Below are 13806 nucleotides of genomic sequence, written 5' to 3' on the forward strand. Positions count from 1 at the left end.
AAAATGTTTCGGATTTTTGGCCGCTGCAATAATTCAGAACCCACCCTTGGGTTACATCTTGTTTTAATTTAAATATTTAATAAAGTTTATTTTGTTTTAAAGAACACGTTTCTCCATTTTTCCTTTGGGGAAATACTCTGCTTTGCTTGGGTTTCTGTTGCATCTTTGGGATCATCGCACTTTGTAGCCCCAATTTCCCCACAACTTTTGTGAAATTAGCAATATCTTTTCCAATTGGATAACTCTTTGCCTGACAAAGATGTTAGCATAGCTTCTAGATTGTGGATTAAAACACTTGATAACCTTTTTTTAGTGTAAATAAACCTTTAGTGTAATAAACCTATTGCTAATTATATCCCAATTATTATTTGAAAAAAGGCAATTACAATTGTTTTACGCCACAAGACAGTTAAAGGGGCTACACCGGTCGCTGGGACTCATGCGGCAGAAAGCGGTCCCGGGGGTCATCTATTGCTCTTGCTAACACGCTAACATCCTAGTCTCACTCTCTGCTCGTTTTGTCTGTGTGACTATCCTAGAGACTTGCTGTGTGATGAAATACATTAATTTATTGTTTGATTATTTTCTTCTATTAATGTTATTATTTAACATAGGTTTTTATGTTCTTGTAAGTTGCCCTTGAGTTGGCATATGCGAATAGGTGACGATATAATTTTCCAAACAAAGTTAAGATAAATAAAATAATGTTACTGTACTTCTCTGCTGGAATTCTCAATGCAACCGATCGCCATTTTATTTTCATTCCATAAATTGCTCACTACCGAATATGTAGAACAGCAAGTTGAGCTACTTACTTATTCATTTATTCTTACTCAGAAATGTTATCTTTTGCAGTTGTTTTATTTTCAGGCATATAGGAGCAGGACAAGAAAGAATGGATGGAAGCTAAACAAGGAGAGAAGCCACCTAGAATTAAGGGGGTGAGAGCAATCAACCAGTGGAACGGCTTTGTGTTCAGATGTTGTGGGTGCTCCAAGTGGAGAAGGGAGCGATGCAGTGACTAACCCATGCAACGTGTCCCAGGCTGAGGTTTGCCGAGGCGACAGTTACTAATACTCATTCATGCCTTCATAGCAGTAGGAGAAGCGGAGGATGAAAAGGATGTCCAGGCGGGTACAGGATCTTCCTTCCCATAAGAAAAAGCTTGGCTCTGGAAGGAAAGACATTGGGACAAATTCAAAGACCCACTGGGATCCCCATATCAAAACCACTTCCCTTGGGTGTGGCCAGAACCTGCAAATAACATTTAACACAGCACAGAACTTATGCATAATGGCTTACTTGAGATCGATCCGGTCTAACTTACCTTAGGGCAACACTGGCCTACAGCAGTGTTTCCCAAACTTGGCACTTGAAGATATTTGGACTTTAACTCCCAGAATTCCCCAGCCAGTGAATGCTGGCTGGGGAATTCTGGGAGTTGAAGTCCAGATATCTTCAAGTTGCCAAGCTTGGGAAACACTGGCCTACAGGATCGATCCTGCTGGAGGCCGGCGTGCACACGCACAGGGGAGGGCACACGTACCCCCTTGTAAAAATTTGTTTCTGCGCATGTGCAGAAGCAAAGAAATCAGTGAAAAATTGTTGAAATTGTGCATGAGGATGTTTGCATGAATGAGATTTCAGCAATTTCTTTCCTTCCGCGCATGCACAGAAGCAAAGAAAGCCCCCAAATCGCCAATTTTCATTGATTTTTTTGCTTCCACGCATGCGCGGAAGCAAATTCCTGTGCGGGGAGCGCAGGGGCGCGCAGAGCGGGGAGGGTGCGACATAGGCGCCCAGATGCACACGCATTGCAATTTCTGCTAACGGATCGGCGATCCCAGGCATACTGGGGGTAGCCCAACACTGCAGGGATGACACCGAAATATAACTTTATCATTTTTTTATCCATATCTTAAATTATTGTATTTTATTCCAATTTCATTTTAAATTGCTTTTATCCAATTTTAGTAATAATTTGTTTCTGGAACTCTGCACTTTGATGTGGCCCAAGGCAGGCGGGGGTGGCAACTTACCTCCGCTACCGGTGCTGATGTGCGCACAGGTCTGGGTGACCAGCATTCGTGCACGCACGTCAGAACGAGGTTTGGCTTTTGTGCATGTGCAGGAAGCAAGTGTTGTGAGAAGACACACAGGTGCAGGATACTTCAGCTGTTTTGTTTCGCTTCCACGCATGCGTGGAAGCAAAAAAAAACCTGAAATCTCGCACGCACGCGCATGCTCTTGCAAAATTTTGCTTTCTGTGCATGTGCAGAAACCCAATCTCACTCCAATGTGTGCACCCACCCACATCACCCATTTTCGCTACTGGAAACACCCCCCCCCCCATCCAGGTAGGAACCCAATAGGTCCCACAGAGTGGGTCTTCTCCGGGTCCCGTCAACTAAACAATGCCGCTTGGCAGGACCCAGGGGAAGAGCCTTCTCTGTGGCGGCCCCGGCCCTCTGGAACCAACTCCCCCCAGAGATTAGAATTGCCCCCACCCTCCTTGCCTTTCGTAAGCTACTTAAAACCCACTTCTGCTGCCAGGCATGGGGGAACTGAGATACCCTTTCCCCCTAGCCTTTACAATTTTATGCATGGTATGTCTGTACGTATGTTTGGTTTTTTATATTAAGGGGTTTTTAATCGTTTTTAGTATTGGATTATTATTGTACGCTGTTTTATGATTGTTTTTAGCCGCCCCGAGTCTTCGGAGAGGGGCAGCATATAAATCCAATAAATAAAGAAATAGGGGTCCAAACAAAGAAACAAACATTGGGAGAAGCTGGACAGGTTCACACACCCCACGCAGGACTAGTTAAAGGGGAGCCAGGTGGACGCTGCCAACACTCCTTGGTTTATTTGGGGGAACCCAAAGCCAATACACTTACTTTTAACTTCAGAAGCCAGATAGCTGGGGATCCCTCGGCAGAAGGCCTGCACCTGCTTCCCATAGACGGAGAGGTCCGGAATGCTCTTACGGGAAACAGAGAGGGTGGCCTCTTTGGGGGGAGGTCCACTTCTGGGATCCTTCTAAAAGAGGAGAGGACAAGAGGGCTGTGTTCAAAGACGGACACAACGAAGAGCATGCCACAAAGCGGGGAAAGGGAGATATTCTCTCTTATCCATATCCAAAATAACAGAGTCCAGCCGGAGACCCTATACAGTTGGAGATAAATGACCGTCCTATCTCCTCTTAAAAGCCCCCCCGTGATGGAACACCCCGCAACTTCTGAAGCCAAGGGCTGGAACAGAATCATTAAAGAAAGGACGCAAAAGGAGGGATCAAATGAAATTCAAAGAAATTAAAAATGTTTCACAAATTATTTCAAACGTTTTAAACAAAGTGATTGAATTGTCCTGCAATGAGTTGTCCCATGGCTACTTGGCAGTGCTGAGTTGTCCCATTCCACCACATGCGTCGCAAAACTCACGTTGCAAGAAGCATCTTGGGAGACCTCTGGGTTTGCTTGTGAATTAAAGTGAAGTTTCCTTGGCATCAAGTTGGGCTTTTTTCAGTTTTAAGGTTGAAGACAGTAATGGGCTGTTGCCCACACGAGGGGGGGGGAGACGCAGTGGGGGTAGTAGGTTTATGCATTATTTATTGAATGCTTAATAGGTTTTTTATTGCCCTTCCTTCTCTAGTACCTTAGTATGATAATTATTTTTAAAATAGGAAATAACTAAATGTTTTTACCCATAAACGCTTTAATCATTTTAACCATTATCTAGAACTGAACTTTTATAGCAATTGAAGAAAACGGAGCTACTTGCCTAATCTGTTATCATATTGAACCTTGTGGGGTTCAGTACCAACTCTTAAAATGTTCCTGTGCTCCTCAACCAATAATGCAGTCTATCATTTGTCCTTTTTGTGGCTGTTCAAATAATGTGATTTAATCAACTGAAAAAAGAGTCCAAGCACCTATTTGAAAACCTATCTTGGTAGGTAAGCCACTCCTTTAAGCCACCCCCTTTCACACAATTGTCAAGCCACTCCCACCTGGTCACATGGCCGGAAAGCCAGTCCTACCCCAGTCACATGACCATCAAACCACACCTACAAAATGAGCCACACCCACAGTGTGGCAGTAAAAATGTTGACAGCCCATCACTGGCTGCAGGCATTGAGATGGGGTGTTGTTGGCGGTCATCCAGAGAGGGGGCGGGTGTATAGTGTCCTTGGGGCTTATATGGGCCCAGTTGGACCCACCTCCCACCTCCCAGATCCCCCGATCTTTACCTGTTTTTCCCGGATGGTTTTGGGAAGAGTCGTAAAGTCCGGCATGATCTGTTTATTCATTTTGGTGACGAAGCAGATTTTCTTGGACAATAGCCGAGTCGCCATGAAACCCTATCAAAGCAAAACAGAAGCCCCCAAAATGACAACTACGCCAAAGAAACTGAGGCCGGGGAAGTTTCCTCAGCCTTCCCCTTAGATCATAAGATCTCCGTTAGGTCTCCCTTGCATTGTTTTCATCGGAAGTAAAGAGACAATTAAGCTGCAGAGCTTCCAAACTGCAGGAAATTGTGCCTGGCTTTGACAAGGGGCAACATTCACAGAAACTATTTATTTGTTTGTTAATTAGATTTCTATGCTGCCCTTTTTGAAGCGACTCAGGGCGGGGTACAACATTATAATACAAACAATGCATGTGAGAAACCTAATTGCTTTAAAAGGACATATACAAAATTAATCAAAATTTAAAAACCCCTTATGCAGTCATCCATGCCCACCGACAGAGGTGGGTCTTTAGGGCTTTATGAAAGACCAGGAGGGAGGGGTCGGTACGTATCTCTGGAGGGAGTTCATTCCAGAGGGCTGGGGCTGCCACAGAGAAGGCTCTTCCCCTAGGCCCCATCACGTGACATTGTCTTGTTGACAGAACATGGAGAAGGCCCACTCTGTGGGACCTAACCAGGCCGCTGGGATACATGAGGCAGAGGACGGTTCCGTAGGTAGTCTGTCCTAAGTCATGTAGGGCTTTATAGGTCATAACCAGCCCTTTGAATTGTGCCCAGAGACCAATAGGCAGCCAATGCAGCTCATGGAGTGTTATTGAAATGTGGGCAGATCTTGGTAGCCCCATAATAGCTCGCACGACTGCCTTTTGCACAATTTGCAGTCTCCGAACACTCTTCAAGGGCAGCCCCATGTAGAGAGCATTGCAGTAGTCGAACCTTGAGGTGATAAGGGCATGAATGTGAGAAGTGATTCCCTGTCCAAATAGGGCCGCAACTGGCGCACAAGGCGTACCCATGCGAATGCCCCCCTCACCACAGCCGAGAGTTGGTCTTCTAGGCTCAGCTGTGAATCGAGGAGGACGCCCAAGTTGCGGACCCTCTCCGAGGGTCAATGGCCAATGCCATTTCGTCACACCCTGCAGGACAAATTCTCTTTCGGATGCCAGTTGTGGTCAAAAGATAAAAGGGTTTCTTACCGTGCCATAATCCCAGACGGTGTTCCAAGAATTCCAGCCATTGTTGTGGTTTATGTTCACCACCTTGCTTTTGTGATCAATGTTCACAGATTGGTGCGAAGTCCCTCCAACATTTCCCTGGTTGTTTTCAATGATGTTCTTGGGAAGGAAAGACAAAGGACAATAGTTGGAAATCTACGGTATTCTTATATACATGAAAAATAAAATATAAGATGGGAGGTGCTCCAGTTGATAAAAGAAAGAGAGATGGCTAAAAAATAAATAAATCAGACTTTGGAAGAATATTGCTTAGCGCCTCAAAACTCTGATTTATCCCCTCTCTCATTCCCAGTCAGGTGAATTAATTCACAGATTTGTGGAAAAGCACATCTTTGAAAGCATTATTTTTTATTTCTTTTAGTCCTGCTTTTCAGTTTAGAAACATTCAAAGGGACTTTCCCAAGCCTGACAACAATGGGAAAAACACAAACACAGCCACTTCAGTTGTTAGACTTTGAATGTTTAATTGCAACAGTTAAATGGACATGCTAGATAATTTCATCTTTTAACTTCATAAAAAACAAAAACAAAAGTAAAAATTGAATTGCTTTGGCTAGAAAGAAAACACATTGGTTTGCAATAATACTGTACAATGGTACTTACGTTGGAGAAAACGGGGACTAGGAAAACTCCTACAAACACCACACTCAGAATCTGGAATGGAGGTCAAAAATAGATTGGCAATTAGAGAGAGGTGGGGAGGAATGCTGGAAAGAGAGGAATGGGTGGGTGGGTGGGTAGGTGGGTAGATAGATAGATAGATAGATAGATAGGTAGATAGATAGATAGATAGATAGATAGATAGATAGTGATAAATGGATGGATGGATGGATGGATGGACGGACGGACAGACAGATATAATTTAGAATCATCTAAATACCATCACACCAGTGTTCGTGCCTTAGCATTCAGGTAGTGGATGACAGAGCGCACTTCACACTTGGAGGGAAATGGAATGGGGACACTCATCTCTAACCTTCACCACAAGGCCAGTCGAAGATCTACTGACCCCTGGCACTGCTCGGTCTCTTCCGCTGGCTTCCCACTACACGATAGTAATACAACTTCCCCCGTGAACGTTCCCCAAGAGAGCTACGTGCCTTGTAACCTTACTTTCCGGATAACCTTCCCAGCTTGAGTCTCTCTTTGATAAGCTTCTGCCTGTTACCTCTTATCCTTATGCGCCCCAAGTTCTTCGGGATTGGGTGGCATAGAAGTCGAATAAATAATAATAATAAATCCTGCCCTCCGGTGCTTTAGAGAATAGGTGAAGCCCCTCCTGTCTGTGACAGCCTCTCAAGTGTTGGAAGACTCATTTCATGTTACCCTAGTAAATGGTAAAGGCTCCAGAAAATGAAAAAACGTTTATACTTACAACTGTCTTCATTTTGGCACTGGAAGAAATGCAGGGCTAGCAAAGCTGAACGCTTCTACTTTATATACCAGATTTCCCAGGACTGAGATAGGGCACACTATCTAGGGGCAACTTGTGTGCCCTTGGCTGGCACAGGACACGCTTGCCAAGGGGAGAAGGTGGCACCTTACAGATAAGCGGAGCCAGATAAACCTATCTTCAACACACATGGGCAGGGTCCGTCATCTTAGAAATGTTCAATTAACTAAACCTAAATCTAATCCCAGAAAATAAACACATTTTAAAATTTATTCCACCAGGGTGTTTGGAAATATCACCAGCACCAACAGGTAGAAGGAACAGAAGAAAAAGATCCACATTTTATTAAGTTTTATTTTACCTCCTGGTGAAATATGAAATAATAGGATACATTTGGGGGAACTAAGATACACTTTCCCCCTAGGCCTTCACAATTTTATGTATGGTATGTTTGTATGTATGATTGGTTTTTATATAATGGGTTTTTAACTGCTTTTTTTTTTTTAAGTATTGGATTTTGTTGTACTGTTTTACTGCTGTTGTTAGCTGCCCCGAGTCTGCGGAGAGGGGCGGCATACAAATCCAATAAATAATAATAATAATAATAATAATAATAATAGTAATAATAATAATAATAATAATAATTTACTGTATTATTTTATATGGGTTATTAAGTATGGCCTTAAATCTAGAGCAGAGAGTTATTTTATATATCTGTATCTGTACTGAAAATCAGAAGTCGCTGCTTTTATATATTTGTTTTATGTATTTTTGTTACCTTTTAAACTTTTCTCTTTTTTCATCTCCCATTTGTGTTATTTTACATTAGATTGGGCTTTTTTTTTTTGAAACTCAGTAAGTGATTTGAGACCACAGAAGGAATCAAACTTAAAATAAGAAGGAGTTTGTTATTCCCTTGCTGGTTAGGGAATTCGGGGAGTTGAAGTCCACACATCTTAAGAAACACCGTATTACATTGCCATAACCTGGAGTTATGGGAGAGGCTCCATCGATGCATGTTTTCAAGGAAAATTTGAATAGCTGTTGGACTGAGATTGCTGGAGGATTCCTGTCTAGAACAAGGGTAAGATTATATGATCTCCAAGAAATCTTACAGATTCCATGATTCTAAGACTTAAACTCCCAGGCTGAGGAATTCAGGAAGTTGAAGCCCACCAGGCTTAAAGTGCCAAGGTTGGAGAGTCGACCCCTGGTCAAGAGCATTGATCCATCCTTGGGTCTCTTTAGGGATACAGTACTCCCAAAGTTCTTACTTTCCCCTCTTGTCTTACTTACCATTGACCCAATTTTTAAAACCAAATGACAGGCTGGTCCCTTTTCTGATATTAAATATCAGAATACCAAATCATCTGGGAGAGGTTAATTGATGTTTGCAAAATGACGAAGGTGAAATTATGCACCCGTGACTAATGTGCTCAGAAATATCAGGGCTTGGGTACCCGCTCAGCCCAAAATTCAGATAAAGCTATTTACCCGGGTGTGTCCCACAGATACGAGACACAATTGCCCCAGGGCAGGTTTCTACCCAATGTTCCCCACACCTACCGTTGAGATATAAAATGTTCAGTGTTTCTGGAAATTTATTCCACTTGCATCTCAGCCTCTTTCCCTTACCTGGAGGAAAAATGAACAGGCTTGTGAGTATATCTGACACATTGTTCTTAAGAAAAACTAGAAAATATTTAGGGACCAGCATGGATTGCCTAGGTAAAGAGGACTGCTTTTAAGGAAATGAAAAAGATGTCCGACATTTGATAGAAGGGGGGAGCAGTGAAAGCACGTTTCAGCAAAAATATCTCCTGCAAGCCTTAGCACCTGACCAGCTGTACTCAGCAATAGGAGGCATTTTGATGGGCAACATTTAGATAATGTTCAAGTGGCCTTTGGAAGTTTCAACATTAGTAAATGGCCCCAAATTCTTTTTGATTTCTGCAAACACCAAGTGACTACGAACTGGTCTTGCTGACAAGCTAGAACCTAGAATGTAGAATAATAAGGTTGGATGGGATCTGGAAGGTCTTCTAGTCCTACCCCCTGCTAATGCAGAGCCTCGGTGGTGCAGTGGTTACAGTGCAATCCTGCAAGCTACCTCTGCTGATCACCAGCTGCCAACAGTTTGGCAGATCAAATCTCATCAGGCTCAGCCTTCCATCCTTCCAAGGTCGGTCAAATGAAGTCTGTTGGGGGCAGTAAACTGCTTAGAGAGGGCTGTAAAGCAGTATATAAATCTAAATGCTATTGCTAATGCTATTGTTATCTGATGCATCTTTTGCTGAGGTCCCATTCTTATGCTTTGCGCTGAGCCCTCGTGTGGGAAAGAATTTGGCCACAGATACGCTGCTTGGAGGGAATCCATTGTGCAATGGGGCACGTTTTGAATCAGAGCTCAGGATGGCTCACCTGCTCACACATAGAAGGTTCCCCATTCAATCCTTGCAATCTCCAACCAGGAGACGTGTGCCCCAAAGGCACTGGTAGCAAAAGTTGGGAAGATGTAGCCTCTCAAAGTAACTGAGTTCTGTGGAAGCTTGCAAAATCAGGCTGGCTTAACGTTGAATTCTTCGTGTATTCCTGCGCAATCATTGGCCTCATCCTTCAGATCTGACTGCTACCTTTGATGGCCCTCTTACTTCTTTCTTTTCCAGGCAGCAACGTTCATTTTGCTGGGATTCCTCTGGAATGCAGCCTCTGCTTCCTTCCAGGTAATCATCTTAGCGTTACTTGTAAAGTCATGCAAATATTCAGTACATAACCAACTCTGATGCTTTAAAACAGGGACGGGTATACAAGCTAGGGCACTACACCTAGGCCAGGGTCTGAAAATTGATGGCGAATCACTTGTTGCAGTGGTATTCTGAGAAAAATGCCACGTGCATGCATTTAGCTTGTAGATTTAATATATTGATTCGCCAGGGGTCAAACGTTTCTCTTGACATTGGGGCTGAGGTCCTTGGAGCTAATAATAAATCTACCTTTTGGGGCAGTGCTTTGCACAATATTTTTAATAAATATTAACATTCCTCTGGATTCTCTGTCTCTCACAGCTGTTTTCATGCAGAGAAGCAGAGAAATACCAATAATAAATTCAAATAAATAAATTGAATGATTAGTCTTTCTATTCTGTGGAAGAGAATGCATTCTTCTTAGCAGCAGACAAATCCTTAAAGTTTCCCAAAAAAGTCCTGAAACATGGGAAATAAAGAAGATTTATTACCCATGACATCAGTTAAGTAGCTGTGTCCTTCATCCATTTATACCTTGGTTTTATTTAATATATGGTTAGTTGTTTGGTTTACAGTTTCATATTTTGATCAATGGCCATCAGCCAGTCCCATCTTATGTAAATTGAGAACCACAAATCTCTTGGATTCTGCATGTCACTTCAAATAACAAGTATTTGAGAGAGCCTCGGTGGTGCAGTGGTTAGAGTGCAGTACTGCAAGCTACTTCTGCTGATCACCAGTTGCCGGCAGTTTTGCAGTTCAAATCTCACCACCAGCTGAAGGTTGACTTAGCCTTCTATCCTTCCGAGGTCGGTAAAATGAGGACCCAAATTGTTGGGGGCAAGAGGCCGACTCTGTAAACTGCTTAGAAAGGGCAGTGCTATGAAGTGGGATATAAGCAGGGGTGGACAGGGGGAACGCGGTAGGGTAGCAGAAATGGAGCTCCACCTCAGAGCTCCCAATTTGCATTGAAAGAAGTTGAAAGCAAATGCAGGGTGTCCTGCCTAGGCCAAGCCACAGTGTGGTAGTAAAGGCTTTGGTAGCCCTTCACTGGATATAAGTCTAAATACTAATGCTATTACTATATTTTCTCATGTTCAGATTTACAGCATCCCTAGCGTGAATGGTGATTACATCCAGCAGACAGTCACCATAGACAACGAGAAGAAAGTAGCCATCATCTACATCCACGAGGGATCTTGCTCTTCTGAAACAATTTTTGACTATAAGCATGTAAGTGTGTGTCTAGTCCTTTCCACACTCACCTTGTCGGTGTAAGATTACGGCCATAGTAAGCTGGGGTTGCTCTTCTATGGAGTTCCACTTCTAACAGAAGACATCCGTTCGTTTTCACTCATCTTCCTACTTCAAATTCAGCCTCAGGACCTCGAGAAGGTCTTGGAACTGCAAGCCCCAAAATTCCTCTGGGATATGCTGGGAGGGACTCAAGCTGTAAAATGGATAGGCAGAATTTTATTTGGTTTTTTTTAATGATTTTTTAAAAAAATTATCCACTTTCTCACAAACAAGTTCAATTCAATTCAATTCATTTGTATGCCACCCCTCTCTGAAGTTACATGTATATACCTTCCAATTTTGCAAACCACATACATGGTTACATTTTTTCTTTCATTATTTAAGATTACACATCTTATTTCCATCTTTTCATAACCAACTTCTTAATCCCTCTTCTTAATCTTTCTCACACTCCCCTTCTTCTTTCTCCATCTCCACCTCCGATCTACTTTCCCTTCTCTCCTCCTCTGCTTCTCTCTCCTTCTATTCCTCCATCTGTCTTTCACTTTCTTTAGCCTTTCCTTGAGGGTCTTCCATTCTGGGATGCTTTATGTTCCAACTTTTTTTTTCAAGTAGTTTTTCCAAATTTTTAAAATTATTTTTAGACTTGCTCGTATGCAAAAACACAAAAGACTAAAAAGCTCTTCTAGGTATAAATCCCCCCCCCCCCCCAAATCTACCTCCAGTAAAAATTCTACTTTTTTCCTCTGGGTCTATCCGATTGGTCCGCCCCACAAAACTTTTAAACTTGTTTTTAATAATTATCGGCTTAATTTTCCATAATATCTAATTATTTAATTTTGCATTAAATTTTTTAAATGTTTAAATTAAAATATTTAATTTTAGTTTTCCCCTTTTGCACATTTTAAATTTTAATCTCCAACGATTATTAAGGCAACTGATCTGTTATTCGTTTCTCTCCGGCATCGCAGAGATACATCGCCATGCGGATCTTTTCCCGAAGGTCTTGCTTCGTGATGAAGATGGAAAAAGGCTACATTCCAGAAATCGAAGAAATCGGGCGGTTGGCGTATGAGAGACAGGTAGGTGTTGGGTTCCTTACTTGGGTCCCTTGCTGTGGAAGGCTGGAAAAGGGAAGGGAGAGAGAACGGACAACCGAGACCCATCAAGGGAGTCTCAGCCCAGTTTTCTCTGATCTGATTCTCTGACCAGTGTAATCACTCTAGTTTCGTTCCCATGACGGGGACTATGGTAATGGTAGGAGCCCAAATGCTATTGTTAAGTTGGAGAGCATCAGCCATCAGGCCCCAGGGACAGTGAAGGGCTGCATTTATTTTTACTACCAGTCTATGGGTGTGGCTTATTTTGTGGGTGTGGTTTGCTGGCCAGGTGACCAGGTGGGAGTGGCTTGATGATCATGTGATGGGGAGGTGGCTTAAAGGTCATGTGACTGGCAACCTTCTCCAGCCTGGTTCTTCCCAGTTGTGTTGAGGTCACAATATTATAAAACTACCATACCCAGATATAGAGCAAGAGTCACATCTGGAAACCCAGTTCCTAATATTTACTGCAACAGTCTAATTTGTCAGCTGCCCTTTGAAAGCTTGTTTTTGAAATCAAAATTCTCGTTTCAGATGATGAATAAAATGTTGACAGGAAAAAACCTATGGGTGAAATACGAATCTGCAAATTCTTTCCTTGGAGAAATCAAAGAGTGGTTTACTTTGGGGAAACACATTGAGCATCTCTGCAAGCACGTCCCGGTTTATAAAGTGGAAAGAGCTGAACGTGAGTATCCCAGGAGGAACCCAAGACGGCTTCCATTGTAAATGAACAATTCTATGAACTTGAAGATACGGTAGGAAGGCAAATTTAAATTCCATTCCACGTTGGATGGGCCTGGCGCTGCATAGCATTGCACAGAGTTGCATTTCATTGCAGTTGCATCGTATTGCAATTCATACCCTATCGGATGAATTCAGTGAAATGTCTTGCACTCATAGCAGTACTGAATTTTTTCCTAATTTCTCCTTATTTTTGCATAATTTTATTTTATTATTATTTTCCATTTCTCCTTTTTTAAAAATAATAATATAGCACACTTAAAATGGCTACTGCCATAAGTGAGGTACTTTCAAAATGGCCACCCACAAAAGTGCATCCAAAATGGCTGCCACGGTGGCCCCCACCGTAAATAGGTACATTCAAAATGGCTACCCACACAAGTGCATCCAAAATGGCTGCCATCGGCTTAGAGAGGCCCTCAAAATGGCCGCTGCCTTATTACCCCTTCCAAAATGGCCGGCCACCCCAGGGCAGGGGAGTTGATGCATTCAAAATGGCCGTCAGTCACACAGCCTCTTTCAAAATGGCCGCTTGTGATCTGAGGCGAGGGATTCCAATCCTGAAAAGGAGACCCTACTGATTTCTCCTTCTTGTCTCCCATCTAGATGAAATACATTCCAGTGGTTGTGTCAAGGCTGGCATCCTGAATATTTTGAACATTTCCATTTGTGGAAGTTCTAACTTGTAGAAGCCTTGGAATCTCCAAAGATGCCCTGCAACTCTTTCAAGTCAACAAACAAGATTCTTCCACTTCTGAAGATATTCCCACTTATTCAAGTATCATAAGCCTTTGGTGCTTTTCCTTAAATTTGGTCTTACAACCCAACCTGTGAACCTCTAATAAAAAGCAATTTTTGAATGTCCTTGTTATTTTTAAAAAGCTCCTCCCTTTGGATATGAAAGAAAATAATGTATCAATAGGTAACCAATGTACACAAAGCCTTGGCTGGTTTGATCACAAACTACTGATTAAATCTTAAATAACAAAGTTCCTTCCTTCCTTCCTTCCTTCCTTCCTTCCTTCCTTCCTTCCTTCCTTCCTTCCTTCCTTCCTTCCTTCCTTCCTTCCTTCCTTCCTTCA

At 42.6% G+C, this 13806-nt stretch overlaps 2 protein-coding genes across 2 annotated transcripts; one reads left to right on the top strand and one right to left on the bottom strand.

The window, feature by feature from the left end:
- Positions 1-771: 771 nt before the first annotated feature.
- GKN1 (gastrokine 1) lies at positions 772-6455 on the bottom strand. Its single transcript, XM_070765611.1, has 6 exons — positions 6375-6455; positions 6090-6140; positions 5448-5585; positions 4250-4360; positions 2898-3039; positions 772-1171 (listed from the first exon to the last, which is right to left on the bottom strand). Exons 1-6 carry the CDS (start codon positions 6453-6455, stop codon positions 1071-1073), a joined length of 624 nt encoding a protein of 207 aa, XP_070621712.1. The 3' UTR covers positions 772-1070.
- A 1822-nt stretch (positions 6456-8277) lies between these two features.
- Positions 8278-13487, top strand: GKN2 (gastrokine 2). The gene is made up of 6 exons (XM_070765612.1): positions 8278-8286; positions 9546-9602; positions 10725-10856; positions 11852-11962; positions 12515-12668; positions 13331-13487. The coding sequence occupies exons 1-6, from the start codon at positions 8278-8280 to the stop codon at positions 13411-13413; spliced, it is 546 nt and encodes a 181-aa protein (XP_070621713.1). The 3' UTR covers positions 13414-13487.
- The last annotated feature ends 319 nt before the right edge of the window (positions 13488-13806 follow it).

The sequence above is a fragment of the Erythrolamprus reginae genome, chromosome 12, assembly GCF_031021105.1.
Source record: "Erythrolamprus reginae isolate rEryReg1 chromosome 12, rEryReg1.hap1, whole genome shotgun sequence".
NCBI lineage: Eukaryota > Metazoa > Chordata > Lepidosauria > Squamata > Dipsadidae > Erythrolamprus > Erythrolamprus reginae.

Coding starts and splice junctions, on each gene's coding strand:
- GKN1 (XM_070765611.1), bottom strand. CDS start 6,455: ATGAGTGTCCCCATTCCATTTCCCTCCAAGTGTGAAGTGCGCTCTGTC. Junction 4,361..5,447: donor CCGTCTGGGATTATGGCACG/GTAAGAAACCCT, acceptor TTGCTTTGATAG/GGTTTCATGGCGACTCGGCT. Junction 3,040..4,249: donor AAACCATCCGGGAAAAACAG/GTAAAGATCGGG, acceptor CTCCTCTTTTAG/AAGGATCCCAGAAGTGGACC.
- GKN2 (XM_070765612.1), top strand. Junction 10,857..11,851: donor CAATTTTTGACTATAAGCAT/GTAAGTGTGTGT, acceptor CCGGCATCGCAG/AGATACATCGCCATGCGGAT. Junction 11,963..12,514: donor GGTTGGCGTATGAGAGACAG/GTAGGTGTTGGG, acceptor TTCTCGTTTCAG/ATGATGAATAAAATGTTGAC.